This window comes from Adiantum capillus-veneris, chromosome 18, assembly GCF_014529385.1.
Source record: "Adiantum capillus-veneris isolate H3 chromosome 18, ASM1452938v2, whole genome shotgun sequence".
Taxonomy (NCBI): domain Eukaryota; kingdom Viridiplantae; phylum Streptophyta; class Polypodiopsida; order Polypodiales; family Pteridaceae; genus Adiantum; species Adiantum capillus-veneris.
Window position 1 is genome coordinate 113,784,038 of NC_140948.1, and position 15,474 is coordinate 113,799,511.

Sequence of the window (15,474 nt, forward strand, 5' to 3'; positions counted from 1 at the left end):
GTGTCTTCCTTGGTCATCTGCAGATGTTTTCAAGCTATGATCACGTCACGTTCATACTCCTGGGTGAGCCATGAAGAAGTAAAAAATTGTAGCCTGAAACCGGCCCGTAGGGCGGTAGGCGTTGGCTTTCACCCGAAATTCTTTACTTTATACACACACAGAGCACTTTGCAAAGGAGACCTCTAACGGGAGTTAACACTTAAACACACACACGGCTTGGAAGCTAGAATGCTCCGAGCAGACGCCGACAACGTGTAGGCCCCAAAATTGGCGCCCCTTTCGGTATTTCTTTATTCTTTAGGAGGGTAAATTACAAGGTAAGGTCCTGGGAATCCTTCACGTGTATCCACCTAGATACCATTTGATTTGGCCAAATTTCGGCAGCATAACAGCCCCAAAACATGCGCGAAACCAATTCCCCTGCTGGAACTCGCTTGCACTGTCGTATACCCTCTGATTCCTGTCCAAAAACAGTAAATTCAGCAGGCTGTCTTTACTGGTTTTTGCCCTGTTTTCAGCCCCAAACAGTCCCCTAACTGTCCTCTGCCAGTGGGGCACGATTCCCAATGGTCCTGGCGTCCGTACGGCTGAAAAACAGTGAATTTACAGCGCATACACAGCGCTGATTTTGCACCTGAACGGTGAGGTTATGACCCTCACCAGTGCCTGCTTTGGAGCAGCAGCTAGCTACCCTTGTTCCTGCTCAAGGAGGCTCTTGCCTCAGCACAAAAGCATGAACCCACACAACTGTACATGAGTCAAATGAGGAGCCCTCTTGTGGGGCATCACATAACTGCACGTAGGGGAGAGAGAGAGCAGTGTGTAGTGTGCAGGGCATCACTCCTAGCATCACACTGCACATGAGAGGGAAAGGAAGCACTCCATAGCTCTTAACCTGTGACAAAAGCTGAAATGAGGCCTCTCCCAGCATAAAAATCAGCGCCCATTTTTCTGCAAGAGGAAAGTTCACGAAAATGTGACACTTGGCGCATTTTCAAGCATTTTCCCGTTTCGGGTTCGCCGCTTAAAAATATCCTGACCGGTTGCCCAGTTGACTTCACGGCAGAGATATAAAATGTTCCCCTAGTCATACCGGAGGTAATGACGCGAACACATTTCACGGCCCAAAATAGCAGTTCCCTAAATTTTAGGAGATGCTTCCGTTGGGCTCCCACTGGTCTTGTGACCATCTATCCTCATTGGGACCGCATCCAAAAGTGCAATGTGGCCCAACTGTCGGATACTTTTTGTTGGTAGTCCCACCTTGACTTTACGCCTTAATTGAGTTCACTTCCTAGTATCCACCAACTTGCTAAGTGCGACGGGGGGACCTATATGATCTTGCTCTGAGCCTAGACATCCTCTTACCATACGAATTCCAGTGCCGACCACTTCCCATCTGCGGGTGAGTCTACCGTTCACATTGGCCATACAATGTCCGACCGTTTGCTACTTCAAAAAGAGGGTCTTAAACAAATAAAATAAACCCCATTGGAAAGAAACCAACAACCAAGGTTAGCAGTTGCCACATCTCTGTGACATGGTTAATAACTGCCACGTCCTCGTGACATACCAAAACTTGCTCAGGTACCAGGATCTCATCAAGTTCCTCAACTTCTGGCTGATCCTCAATTGGCATATCTTTTGGCACATCACCCACGAAGGGTCTTAGAAGACTCACGTGAAACGCATTATGAATCTTCCACGCATCAGGCAATTTCAGCCTGTAAGCCACATCGCTGATCTTGTCAAGCACTTGAAAAGGCCCATAGTAACTAACGCATGCTGAGCTTAGAAAACAGCCGTTCCTTGCCCTTCATCTTCTTTAACCTTGCCTTTTCGAACCTTAAGAGAACCCAAATCACCAGGTGATAGTAACAATTCACGACAGTGACGATCAGCAGCCTTTTTCTGTTTTGCTTGAGTCTTCTCCAAGGCAACTTTAATCTTCTTATACATCTCATCCATGTTCTCAACATATCGATCTGCCTCAAAGATCTCGTCCTTTGTGTGCAAAATGGGAGGAACCTTTTTGCCGCCTTCAACAATTTCAAAAGGTGCTTTGCCAGTAGATGAATGCACCGTATTATTGTACGCATACTCAAGCATAGGCAAATACTATTCCCACTTGCCCTTATTATCTGACACATAGCATTTCAGCAGATCTAAGACAGTAGAATTGGCCTCTTCTGACTGTCCATCAGTTTGTGGATGAAACGAAGACGAGAACTTGAGCGTAGTACCCATGTTCTCAAACAATCCTCTCCAGAACAAACTGGTCATGCGAGGATCACGATCACTGATAATCGATTGTGGCATACCATGGTACTTAAACACATTGTACATGAACAAGCGTGCCATCTGATCAGATTTTATCTTCTTCCTGACAGGGATAAAATGGGCCTGCTTGCTGAACCTGCAGATAATGGTCCATATACATTCATTCCCTGTGGGCGTCCTTGGAAGATCAAAAATAAAGTCCATAGCAATGCTTTCCCATGGCTTATCTGGAATCGGCAGTGGTTGTAACAACCCTTGTGCCTTTTGCGTGTCAAACTTGTCCTTTTGGCAAACTATGCATGCTCGCACAAAGGCATCCACATCTCTCCTCAAGGTAGGCCAATAGAAGAATGTCTCTACCGCCTTAACTGTCGCATCAATGCCACGATGCCCTGCATACGGTGGGACATGACTCTCTTCCATGACCTTATGTCGTAGTGGCCTAGTGACACAAAGGCTGCCATGCATCATCATAAAACCATCTCTGAGGAGGTAGTGCTCGTGATGTTGCCCCTCTTGTAACTGTTCAAAGATCCTTGCAAAATCTTCATCAGCAGTATACTGTTCCTTCATGTCATCTAACTCATGATGATAAGGAATTGACACAGCTGAAATTTGTGGCTTTCTTGATAACGCATCAGCCACAACATTCTTCTTGCCTTCCACATGCATAATCTGGAAGTGGAACATGGAAAGAATGTTTGCCCATCGCATATGCTTTTCGGATAACTTTGACTATGTCAAGAAGTATCGCAAGGTCTGATGATCTGTTTGGACAACAAAATCAACACCTAAGAGGTAGTGCTTCCAGCTAGAAAGCGCATGAATCACGGCCAAGAGCTCTTTCTCATAGACTTGCATAGTCCTCTCTGGCCCTTGCAAAATTCGGCTTTCATAGGCTACTACCCGTCCATCTTGCATTAGCACTGCTCCGATGCTACTGCCACACGCGTCACACTGGACCACAAATGACTTCCTGAGATCTGGCAAAACAATAACTGGATCTGAAGTCAACTTTTCCTTTAAGAGACTAAAAGCTGAAATCTCTTTTTGGATCCATTTGAAAGTGACCTCTTTCTTTTGCAATGCGTGAAGAGGCGATGCTATCTCTGCAAAATTTCTGATAAACCTTCTATAGTAGGAACACAATCCCAAGAAGCTTCTGACATCGTGCACGGTCTTCAAGTCTGGCCATGTCTTGATAGCTTCGACCTTTGCGGGATCCATTCTAACACCATCCTTTGAGACTATGTGGCCCAGAAAGTGGATCTCTTCGAGGAAGAATTCACTTTTCTTAGGATTGACAAATAACCTGTGACTGCACAGCTCTTCGAACACAATGGTCAAGTGACGCCTATGCTCCTCTTCATTCTTCGAATACACAATCATGTCATCGAAGAATGTTCCAACAAATTGTTGATGCGAGCGGAAAATCCGGTCCATCATTCTGTTGAACGTGGCAGGAGCATTTGTTAGCCCAAACGGCATCACTAGAAACTCATAAAGACCAAATGTCGTTCTAAACGCAATCTTGTGCACATTCTCTGGGCTTATACGAATCTGATGGTACCCACTCTTAAGGTCTATCCTGCTGAAAATTGCAGCACCCTCTAAACAATCGAGAATATCATCAATGCGAGGAATAGGAAACCTATTCTTGATGGTATTCTTATTCAACGCACGGTAATCAATACACATGCGCCATGAGCCATCCTTCTTCTGCACTAGGAGCACTGGGGAGCAAAAGGGTGAAGAACTAGGCTGAATCAGCCCCTTCTCTAATAACTCCTCAACCTGGCCCATAATCTCTTTCTGTTGCGCCGCACTAAGCCTGTAGGGAGGTCTATTTGGTGGGCTACACCCTGGCACCAAATCTATCCGATGGTCCTCAGGTCTCTCTGGCGGCAATTGCGACGGTAATGAATCAGAAAAACAGTCACTAAACTTTTGCAAAAATGCCGACCTTTCTTTATCTAACACAGATAAATTTGACTGATCATTATCTGAGACATCACGTGCAAAAATCAGCTACACAGAAAGATGATTCTTTATTACAGAAGTGATAGCAGAAGCAGATACAATAGGGACTGACTCTCCTTTAAGCTTTACATCCAAGATGTGAGTTTTGCCCCTATGCTGTATAGTGATCTTTTTGTTGTAGGCATCCAAGACTCCATGCACTCGGAATATCCACGGGATCCCCAACAAGGCGTCACAACCTTCCAGCGGCATGATGTAAAACTCTTCAGTGTCCACATACGACTGAATATGCAGACGCAGTTTTCCAATGATGGGAGTAACACACTTTGAGTGGCCAGGACATGCCAACCCTGCCTCTGCGGTGTACCCCATCTCTTCAGCTCTGATGCCCAGCTTCATAGCTAACTCTGGTGAGATAAAGTTGGCTTTGGCACTTGGATCAAAGAAGACGAGTGCCGTCTGATCCCTAACTTTACCCCATGCCCTGCATAACTCACTGGCATCTGTGCTGGGCATGTCACTCACCATGTCTGGCACTAAACCTGCCGTGGGTTTAGGCTTCTTGCCTTTTTGGTCTTCTTTATCCTCTGAGTCAGCTGGCCTTTTCCTTTGTGGACAATTTATAGAAATATGACCAGGCTGCTCGCATATAAAGCATTTGCTCTCAGCCATTAGGACCTTCTTTTCCTCGAGCGACTTGCGCACAAAAGGCTTCCTTTTCTGTTTCTTTGCCTGCGCTCCAGAAGTCCCAACTGAATCCTTGTCTTTGGTGGCCTGTTCTGACCCCTGTGACGCATCAGGAGCCGTTTTCACAAAGGGCTTCTTCGCTGAATTTTTCTTTTGCTGCCCTCCTCTATCACTGCTCGGAAATCCACTTTTCAACAGGGCAAGACCAGTGTTCGCAACTTCCATAAGCTGAGTAAGGGTAGCCACTCTGTTCTTTGTACAGTAATCACGAAGCCCTTTACGCAGCCCACAACAGTACTTCTCTATCTGCTCTGTCAATGGCACAAATCTGTAGGAGGTCACTGAGAGTAATGCTTTACAAAACCTCCTATTGTACTCCAGCAAGCTCTTGCACGAAGCTGCCGTAAGCTGGTGCCAATCTGTTAGGACATCGGCTTCAAATTCATTTGATAGCCAAGCAGATGCAAACATTTGCTTGAAGTAAACCCAAGTGGCGGGTGCCTGTCCTTGCATTAACAATGTCGTCCACCATGTAAGCGCATTGTCCTTTAAGAAAGTGGCAGCTTTCTTAACCTTCGAGGCCTCTGTAAAATTCTCTCCCGCATAAGCTGTATCAAACTGCTGGAGGAAAGTGAGTGCCTTTGTCTTGTCCTCGAAACCACTGAAGGTACTGAACTTTACCGCTGCACCACCTTCTTTGTAAGCCTTCGGCTTCTCTAGTGCCCTCAAGTTGTCATACGGAATGGTCTGCAACATGGGCACTGTACTAGGCATGATCGGCACGCCTTGGCCATTCACATTTTGGTTCAGAGGTGCGATATCTGGCTGCTGTCTAGAAAAACCAGCCATGCCAAAATGACCCTGTGGCACCCCAAACTGGCCCTGGTTGCCGTGGAAACCTTGCTGCATGCCGATAGTACCATACATGGGGTTTGGCATGATGCCTTGCATACCCCCGAACACTGTTCCTGGCATGTACGGCTGACTTCCAGACGCAAAACCAGCCATACTTTGGAACACTGATCCACCCCCAAAATACCCAGGATGTACCGTGGGTGGTGGAAAAACTGAGTGCATAGCTTGGTATCCAGCTCCCTGTCCATTCAAGACAGCATGTTGGCTCTGAAAGGTGGCGGGCTGAACTGGCATAACCTGTGGAATAGGCGTTCTAGCCACCTGTTCAAGCACGGGAGGAACTTGCTTTGGAGCCCCTGACTCCGCAACATGCGAGTGTTCCCTTTCCTCCTGCGCCTCATGAAGTACCTGCGCTTGAGCTTCAACAAGCTCCGTACGCGGCGTAGGTTGCCTATTTTGCTGTTGCACTGGTGGCACTTGCAAGAATTCCATAAACCTCGGATTCTGCACCAGTTGCGAAAAGACATTCACCGCGGCAACTAACTGAGTCTTAAACGCATCATCCTCAAGTTGCCCTGTCATAAAGCCCTGTACTACTGGAGGGAGATTCACGTTGACAGGAGGTACAGACTGACGTGGCCGTGAGCTCTCGCCAATCTCAAAAACCATAGGAATCTCCTGCCTGTCCTTTGGAGAGGAACCCTCTTCCATAATTCCCTTCCCCTTGTCGGCCATAGTGTAATCCCTGCGTTCTTGCACTGTGTGTCTTTACCCTGAACAATCCAGGCTCACTCTTTGAGGAAAAAGTGATTGATGTCCACGGCAATGGAACCATGAAACCGGCCCGTAGGGGGGGCACCCGAAATTCTTTACTTTATACACACACAGAGCACTTTGCAAAGGAGACCTCTAACGGGAGTTAACACTTAAACACACACACGGCTTGGAAGCTAGAATGCTCCGAGCAGACGCCGACAACTTGTAGGTCCCAAAATTGGCGCCCCTTTCGGTATTTCTTTATTCTTTAGGAGGGTAAATTACAAGGTAAGGTCCTGGGAATCCTTCACGTGTATCCATCTAGATACCATTTGATTTGGCCAAATTTCGGCAGCATAACAGCCCCAAAACTTGCGCGAAACCAATTCTCCTGCTGGAACTCGCTTGCACTGTCGTATACCCTCTGATTCCTGTCCAAAAACAGTAAATTCAGCAGGCTGTATTTATTGGTTTTTGCCCTGTTTTCAGCCCCAAACAGTCCCCCAACTGTCCTCTGCCAGTGGGGCACGATTCCCAATGGTCCTGGCGTCTGTACGGCTGAAAAACAGTGAATTTACAGCGCATACACAGCGCTGATTTTGCACCTGAACGGTGAGGTTATGACCCTCACCAGTGCCTGCTTTGGAGCAGCAGCTAGCTACCCTTGTTCCTGCTCAAGGAGGCTCTTGCCTCAGCACAAAAGCATGAACCCACACAACTGTACATGAGTCAAATGAGGAGCCCTCTTGTGGGGCATCACATAACTGCACGTAGGGGAGAGAGAGAGCAGTGTGTAGTGTGCAGGGCATCACTCCTAGCATCACACTGCACATGAGAGGGAAAGGAAGCACTCCATAGCTCTTAACCTGTGACAAAAGCTGAAATGAGGCCTCTCCCAGCATAAAAATCAGCGCCCATTTTTCTGCAAGAGGAAAGTTCACGAAAATGTGACACTTGGCGCATTTTCAAGCATTTTCCCGTTTCGGGTTCGCCGCTTAAAAATATCCTGACCGGTTGCCTAGTTGACTTCACGGCAGAGATATAAAATGTTCCCCTAGTCATACCGGAGGTAATGACACGAACACATTTCACGGCCCAAATAGCAGTTGCCTAAATTTTAGGAGATGCTTCCGTTGGGCTCCCACTGGTCTTGTGACCATCTATCCTCATTGGGACCGCATCCAAAAGTGCAATGTGGCCCAACTGTCGGATACTTTTTGTTGGTAGTCCCACCTTGACTTTACGCCTTAATTGAGTTCACTTCCTAGTATCCACCAACTTGCTAAGTGCGACGGGGGGACCTATATGATCTTGCTCTGAGCCTAGACATCCTCTTACCATACGAATTCCAGTGCCGACCACTTCCCATCTGCAGGTGAGTCTACCGTGCACATTGGCCATACAATGTCCGACAGTTTGCTACTTCAAAAAGAGGGTCTTAAACAAATAAAATAAACCCCATTGGAAAGAAACCAACAACCAAGGTTAGCAGTTGCCACATCTCTCTGACATGGTTAATAACTGCCACTTCCTCGTGACAGTAGCCACTTCATTGGTGCTTCCATCTGTAACGGACTACCATGTTTGCGCGTTTTATCTCGAAAACCAGAAAAGGTATCAAATTTCAATGCTTTGCCCACCCTCCTTGAAATCCTTCGGCTTATTGCCCTTATCGCAAAAGTCGGCGCCAGGGCAACCAGCACAAATCAAGGAATTCCGTACGGTGCCATGTCAGTAGTCAAGGCAAAGTGCGGAGTGTCAGTACAATGCTGCAACATCAGCATCTTCACGCAATATTGGCTCGAGCTTTATTTTAAAATAGGTTTCAGGCCCCTCAGTCGGGATACCATAAGTTGTACCAACTTGTACCAACTTATAAGCTTCAAGATCTTTAATTTAGGCCTCTCTGATAGGCTCTGTAAGTTGGTAAAACTATACTTGCATCCTTCACTAGGATTTGGACCTCCCTCTGTCCGCAATACGTCCAATGGGCCATGCCATGTCATCTTTGTGACATAAACCAACCTTCTGCAAGGCCAAAAACCTGCTCATCGCGTCTTCGTAGAATAGAAACAGGAATGGGGCAAGAGGGCAGCCTTGCCGCACTGAGCGTGTAAGAATAAAGTGTTCCCCTCGCCCTCCTGATAGCAACACGTGATTGTGAGCACACCTGTAAAGAGCAGACACCCCTCTGATCCTTGCATATGAAAAACCCATCCTCCGTAAAGTGCCCTCCAAGAAGTCCCAGTCAGCTTTGTCATAGGCCGTCTTAAAGTCGAGAAGGAGCACCACAAGGTCCTCTCCTTGCAGCAGTCGCCTCCCAAAAGGTGAAGATGTTGTCAAGGATACTACGCTCCTTGAAAAAACCCGTCTAAGTCTCATGTATGATGCTCTTAAGTAGTGGCTGAATTCTCAAACTCCGAGCCTTTGCAAGAATTTTGTAGGCTGAGTTGAGAATGGTGTTGGGTGGTCACTGTTGAATCTCCTCAGGAGATCCCCCCTCCTTTGGGATGAGGTAGATCAATCCCTCGCTCATGCTGTGAGGCATCTCCCTAGTGTGCAAAATGTGTTGGTATGCACTACATAGGTAGTGTCTAAGCACCTCCCATTACTCAAAGAAAAAGTTGGGAGTCAAACCATCTTGATTCCTCTCCTGGGAAACTACCATGAGGGAGTGCTCTGAGAGATTTCTGAAGCTACTATAGCAGGAGAGGTCTCTCAAGCATCTGTCGCATCTCCTCAGTGCTGAGGCAAGGCATCTGTGTCCATACCTGCTCTCTGCATGCATCCCTGCGCTCTGAGTGCGGCTCAGTTGAGAGAAGCTTCCAGTAAAAGTTAGTAGCTATTGCCCATATGTCCTCAGGCTCTGTGGCAACCGTCCCATTGTGTCTCCTCAATTTGGGAACACTGGCTTGTGCATGGCAAGGGCCTACCATCTCAAAAAACTCTCCAGTAACTCTATTGCCCGCTTGGGTGTATTGAGATGCTTGACTGATGGCGTCGTTCCTCAATGGTGATCAACTCCTGTCGATCCTGTTGCATTTGGTCCTCCATCCAGGGACTACCTGGGTGCCCCTTTTGCATCCTCTGTAGGGAGGCAATGCCCCGCCGTAGTTGCTTCTCCTCCTCTCGGGCCGTAGTCAGTCGTGCTCTCAACTCCTAGAGAGAGAACTGACTAAGCTCCTTGAGGCCATTGGCCACTCTTAACGGCAAAGTCCCCCTGTGTATCTAGACTCTCGGTCCACAGCGTAACCACATGCTCTGTGAGCTCTGTATCTAGCAAAATCCTCTCAGGGATGCGTAACATAACACTGCCACTCCTCTGTCTGTTGGCTAGAGTAAGGATCACTGGCACGTGATCAAAGAAGGTAGTCCCTGCAAAAATGGAAACTGAACCACCCAAGTTGCAAAAGTGCTCACTAGCATAAAAGCGATCTATCCTGGATAGATTCACTCCGCCTCCTCTGCGGTCAGATTTGGAGAAAGAGAATCTGTCTGAGGGCCGTGTAAGGCCAGCACTCTGCCAAACATCCGAAATCCGCAAGGTCACACATAACCGTTCCCAAGCAGCCAACTCAGGCCCATGTACAGTAGCATGACTGCCCCCAATCCTGTCTGAGGGGTCCTCAAGCATGTTGAAATCCTCCCCAAGGCATTACTGCTCTTCATGAGGTAGAGACTCCACCAAATGTGACCAAAACTCAACCCGTGCACTCGCATGGTTGGGCACATTAATGTTCAGAAAACCCACAAGGCAGCCCTGAATTTGCATCGTGACCTACTGGGCTTGCTTGGCACATTGATGCCTTTGCCCACAATGGCCTGCTGCCATGAATCCGCAATAGTCATAGCGACTCACCAAAAGATCTCATAGCGACCACACAAGATCTATCCCCAGCACTTGATGCGGCTTTCACACAAGTGATGCTCCCAAAGCATAAGCATATCAATCGCTCCACCCACAAGGCATCTCTGAGAAAGTGAGGTCCACCTAACCCCTGCACATTCCATGGGACTATCCTCATGGGGTCAATTAGAGAAGGCTGATGTTGCCATCGCAACCAATCTCGCAATCTTCGAGGCAGGCTTGGAAGGGGAGTAATCCGCATCCAAGCGACCTCGTGAAAGTCGCGATTGGAGTGTCTATTAGGACCCATGCCCAAGTTGGGCGTGCAATCGTAGAGCTACATCCTCTGTCCAAGAGTCCTCATGAACTTATACATATCAGGGTGCACTCTGCATGTGTGCAAAAAAGTGTACCACAATGTGTCTACATTGCTCTATCTGGTGGTGTCACAGAGAACTTGGCCAACGGCCACAGAGTTTGTATCAAATCTGTCACCCCAAGTCTCTTGTGCGCCTCAACATGAAGCCAATCCAGTGCTGTATGCATAATCCACTTAGTGTGATCCCTGTCACTCAATGGGAAAGAGAACCCAACCGTTGTGTCCAAGGCCTCTGTTCCTCTGGCTGCTAGAAACAGTACATGGACTCGGAAGCAAGCCGCCTCTAGGTCAGGAGAAGAGTTACCGAGAAAGCGTGTAAAGCTGTAGTCGAAGAAGTCTCAGCGGCAATGGATGTCGAAATTGGTCAGCCCACGAGGGACTGCCGCAAAGGGCGACGTCTGCACCAGCAGGAACGTCCGTAGGTATGGCTGCTCTTCTCGCGCCAAGCGGCTCGTGGCAAATGCACTGCCAAGAGACCACCGAGCTGCCGAGGAGTGACGTATGGGGACTCTTCGATGTAGTGTGGTCTATAGTTCAACTTTCTAGGAGGCAACCAGTGCTCAAGATGGCATTTCTTTTTGGTAACAGGTTGGTGGTTGAAAATCCGAGGTGTATCCATCTAGTCCGTTGGGGTGTCCATGGTACCTTCTTCATCAACTTGGTCCTCCTACTTAGGTCCACTATGAGCTACAGAGAGGATGTTAAAGTTTATGCATCTCACAAGTGAATGCCATGTGTGATCCTATCTATTTATTTTTTCATTTTAAGTATTTATTTATTTGACAGTCTGGGTCGGGCAATTTATGTGAGTGGTACTTAAGGTCCCCCAAGAGAGTATATAAACAACATTCTGCCCACATTGTATAATCATCTAATTCATTGCCATTTCCCTCTTGAATAACAAGTCTTGAGTTCGACTCTACTCGTCGGCTAGATCTTTAAGGTCTCTTGGGATAGTTTCCTACAACGTTAAAACTCTCTTCTTCTTCTTCTCTTCTCTCTCTCTCTCTCTCTCTCTCTCTCTCTCTCTCTCTCTCTCTCTCTCTCTCTCTCTCTCTCTCTCTCTCTCTCTAGGTCCAAGAAAAATCCACTATTTCAACACAAAAGCATTCAGCTTTTTTGGGCTCCTTAAAAGCATTTCTAAAAGAAAAAATCAGGATAGAGAAAGTTTTGTTCTAGACACAGTTTTGTGGGTCCTTGTATGTCGGTCTCCTCTTTCTATTATCACATCTGTACATGATTCATTTGCTCACCACACCTCTGACTTCACTTTTAGTTGTTGTTGGGGTTTCAACATGTACTATAATCATCTGCAATTAATTTTCTTGTGCATGTCTGAAAGGGGAAACCAAATTGAATTGTTTTCTTTTTGCATACTTGGGTTGGTTATTAAGAGTTCATTTTGCAAACCTATTTGAAGTATCATGGTATTAGTGGTTCACTAACATTATTTGCGAAGATCGTACTTACTTTGGTTTCTTCTATGCATGCTGGCTTCCGTCTGGTACAGAGTGTCCTTGCAGATATCAGCTAGACTTTATTTGAAGGCTCAATTGTTTCTAGAATCCTTCCTGAAGCACTGGGCTTGCACACGAGCGAGTCAACAATTCTGCACATTGAATCCAGGAGGGCACAACCACAAATGTTTTCGCTTGAATTCTGAAAGATACAATAAGATTGTGGATATATATTGTGTCCAAGTGCTGGCTAAGGGGCTTGGAAGGTTAGACCTTGCACTGCAATGGGTCGAGGAAGCAGATGTTCCTTCAGAAAGGAAACAGGTAGCGAGATGGTTTGTTGGTGCATTGAATTATTATATCTCTGTGTTGTGCATGGATGCTTGAATTTTCCCTTCTAGAGGGCCCATGCCAGTGCCTATACTCAGGCATCTACTTGCCACCGTTTTACATTACCCTAGGATAGTATTCATGCTTTGTAATACCTCTCTTGATTATGTATATTCGTCTTGCTGCCAGGACATGCATGAGAAGCTAGACAAGTTTGAGTCGAGCCGAGGCAGGAAAGAAGAGACAGAGACATCACTGGTTTGTTATCCTGACAAAGTGACCAGTACCATTCCAGAATCTGGCGAATATATCAGTGGCTCACAAGTTTCGGAAGGTGTGGAAGCCAAGAGTGGTACTGGATTTTCGAAACAAGCTATTAAAACGTTCGACTCACATTCTTCGTCTCTCAAGAGCATTTTTCTCTTCTCCCCTTTTATGGATGTGATGTCTCGCTGGATGACTCATTCTTCTATAGTTTACTCGAATTACAATTCAAGATGGAAGATTCTGCCCACAATCGTGTCTGAAAACAAGCTGTCTTTTGGTGGAGCTGCAGCCGTTTTTCTCACAATTGCAATCTATAGGCAAAGGCTTCGCCTATCGAGGTATGTCTACATGTGATAGCTCGTGCACACATATCTGGTTGTGCGCGAGTTGTGGATACTACATTAATTACAATATTATTTGGGTTGGGTTATTGCCAGAAGAGAGCAGGCTGTTGATATCTTTCTGAATTGCAGGTTGTTTGGTGGCTTTGGCAGAACACTTCAACTAGTGCTGCGTGCTATTTTCACAAGTCTCTATGATTTCTGGCAGTTGGCGTTCAATGTTCAACTGAATCCTCTTGCAGCTGTACAGCCGTTGCCACCTACACAATATGGGAGGTGATTATGCTTGACAAGCCTTGCTAGTCTCAGGTAGCACGAGTCCACCTTCAGCTGCTACTCTGCTTCTAGTTACACAGTACAGGAGGTGATTCTGCTTGACTAGCCTTGCCAGTCTCGGGTAGGACGAGTCCACCTTCAGCTACTGCTCTTCTTCTAGTTACTGTGTCGTATCACAAGAGGCAGGGGTAGAAAGCTGCAGCCATGATGTTGAAATGTGAGCTTGCCAATATCATCCTTCACATGCTAACCACAATCCTTATATAACTTCTTATCCGTTTTAAATTTCGTGCGCCAGGTAAATGTGAAAGGACTGTATGTACGTGAGTGTATATCATTCCTGTGCGTTTCATCTTTGGTCACCTCCATAGCAGAATCTGGAGTGAAAAGCTTTTGCGGCTTTTTGCCTTGGGGGGGGGGGGGGGGGGGGGTGTTCCGCCTTTTGAAAATTCCTATAGCACGTGCGATCAAGACATATTTATATAACCCCTTTACACACACACTTCACCATGAATTAAAAGATCCCTTCAACATGTAACCTTTTTTAAAAACTTTGATTTTTTAAAGCCCCTTTTGTATGCTAATGTACGGCTGCCTTCATGCCCAATGAGGTGGAAAATTCTCCGTCTCTTGTAGTTGATAGAAAATGTACTTGTTAGGAATTTTTAGAGCTTGAAAATGAAGTAGTCTTGGTGTTTTGATTGTGGATTTTGGGATTACATCTCTATGGTGATTGGTCGGCATGTGTCGCTAATTCCATTTTAGCCATTCCCACCTCAATTGGTTAGTCTTTTCACAGCCAGTGCACCTTATTTGCATATCCTACCCCCTTACGCGGATCCCATTCCTGTACACAGTCCCGCTTAGCAGCCTTTCTGCTTAGGGTATCCCATTCCTCTCCCCTCTTTGTTTTTCTATTGGAAGGAGTGCCTCTTACCATCGAATTTCATTGGTCTATTGTGGAGGGCTGTAAGCTGCTACTTTTGTAAGGAATCCCATCCCTTACGATTCATTGAATTTTTTGGTTTGCATCGAGTGCTGCAATGTTCCTGGAGGTTAGAGACTTTTATTCATCGTGGCTTCTGATGGTGATCCGGTTTGGGTTCAAATTTTTAGCAGAGACTTTTCACCATTCACAATTTAATGGCTTCACTGGAGGACTATTTCTTGGTGTGCAAGGTGGTGGGATAGAGGTTGTCTGGTGTAGTTGGACGACCTCGATGCCTGGAGGTTGCTTTTGTGGATAGACCTACTCCTAGGATTTTGATTGTCTTTGCATTGGGGAGGGGATATCTTGTTATTTGATGTTATTTGAATAGATGGAGGTAGGGGATATATCTTGCTTTTCTCGAGGATTTAGGCTGTTAGTAGTGTCACAGCTAGGTGGGCAATTAAGGAATGTTTCTTCTATTCTCAAATTTTTTCTTGAATTCAATGTCTCTTCTATTCAATGTTTCTTCTCAACCTCTTTGTTGCTAATAGACTCCATTACTATCTAATTACCTGTCATTTCTTTGCTTGACCTTTTCCTCTTGTTATTGGCTACTACAATGAACATCATATCATTATGATTCCTATGCTTAACATGATTGTACCTTGTGGAGTGCAAAATAATATCATCTCTAGGCTACACATCAGCAAGAATAATTTTCATAGAACGACACTTATATGTAAAAGAAATCTATGCCCAGGCTTGGTCTTTGCTTATAATAGATTTCACTTTGCTATACGTTCTTATTGCCACAAATCAGACTTGTCTAAACTAGGGATGCACATTATTTGAGCTTGTTTTTATTGCTTAATGAGACTTGAAAAAGGAATTTTCTCATTTGATTTACGCATGAAGTAAAAGAAAAATATGGCAAGGATAGAAGACATTTTTCAAAAGCTATCTGAGAATGCATATAGATGTTAGTAATTGTTAGCTATTTTTATGGTTGTTCTTTTCCAATTTTAACTAGCCAACTACAGCCGTTTCTTTTCTGCAAAAGCTAATAGGTACACCGACTCTTTAGGGGT

The 15,474-nt window shown here is 46.0% G+C and overlaps 1 protein-coding gene across 1 annotated transcript in view; it reads left to right on the forward strand.

The window, feature by feature from the left end:
- The window catches only part of APEM9 (3-phosphoinositide-dependent protein kinase-1), a 102,028-nt gene extending 87,874 nt beyond the window's left edge, over positions 1–14,154 (forward strand). Inside the window, exons 4-6 of the mRNA XM_086489158.1 lie at positions 12,295–12,565; positions 12,761–13,176; positions 13,312–14,154. Of these exons, the coding sequence (XP_086345284.1) occupies positions 12,295–12,565; positions 12,761–13,176; positions 13,312–13,459 (835 nt within the window). The 3' untranslated portion in view covers positions 13,460–14,154. The remainder of the gene's footprint in view (positions 1–12,294; positions 12,566–12,760; positions 13,177–13,311) is intronic.
- The last annotated feature ends 1,320 nt before the right edge of the window (positions 14,155–15,474 follow it).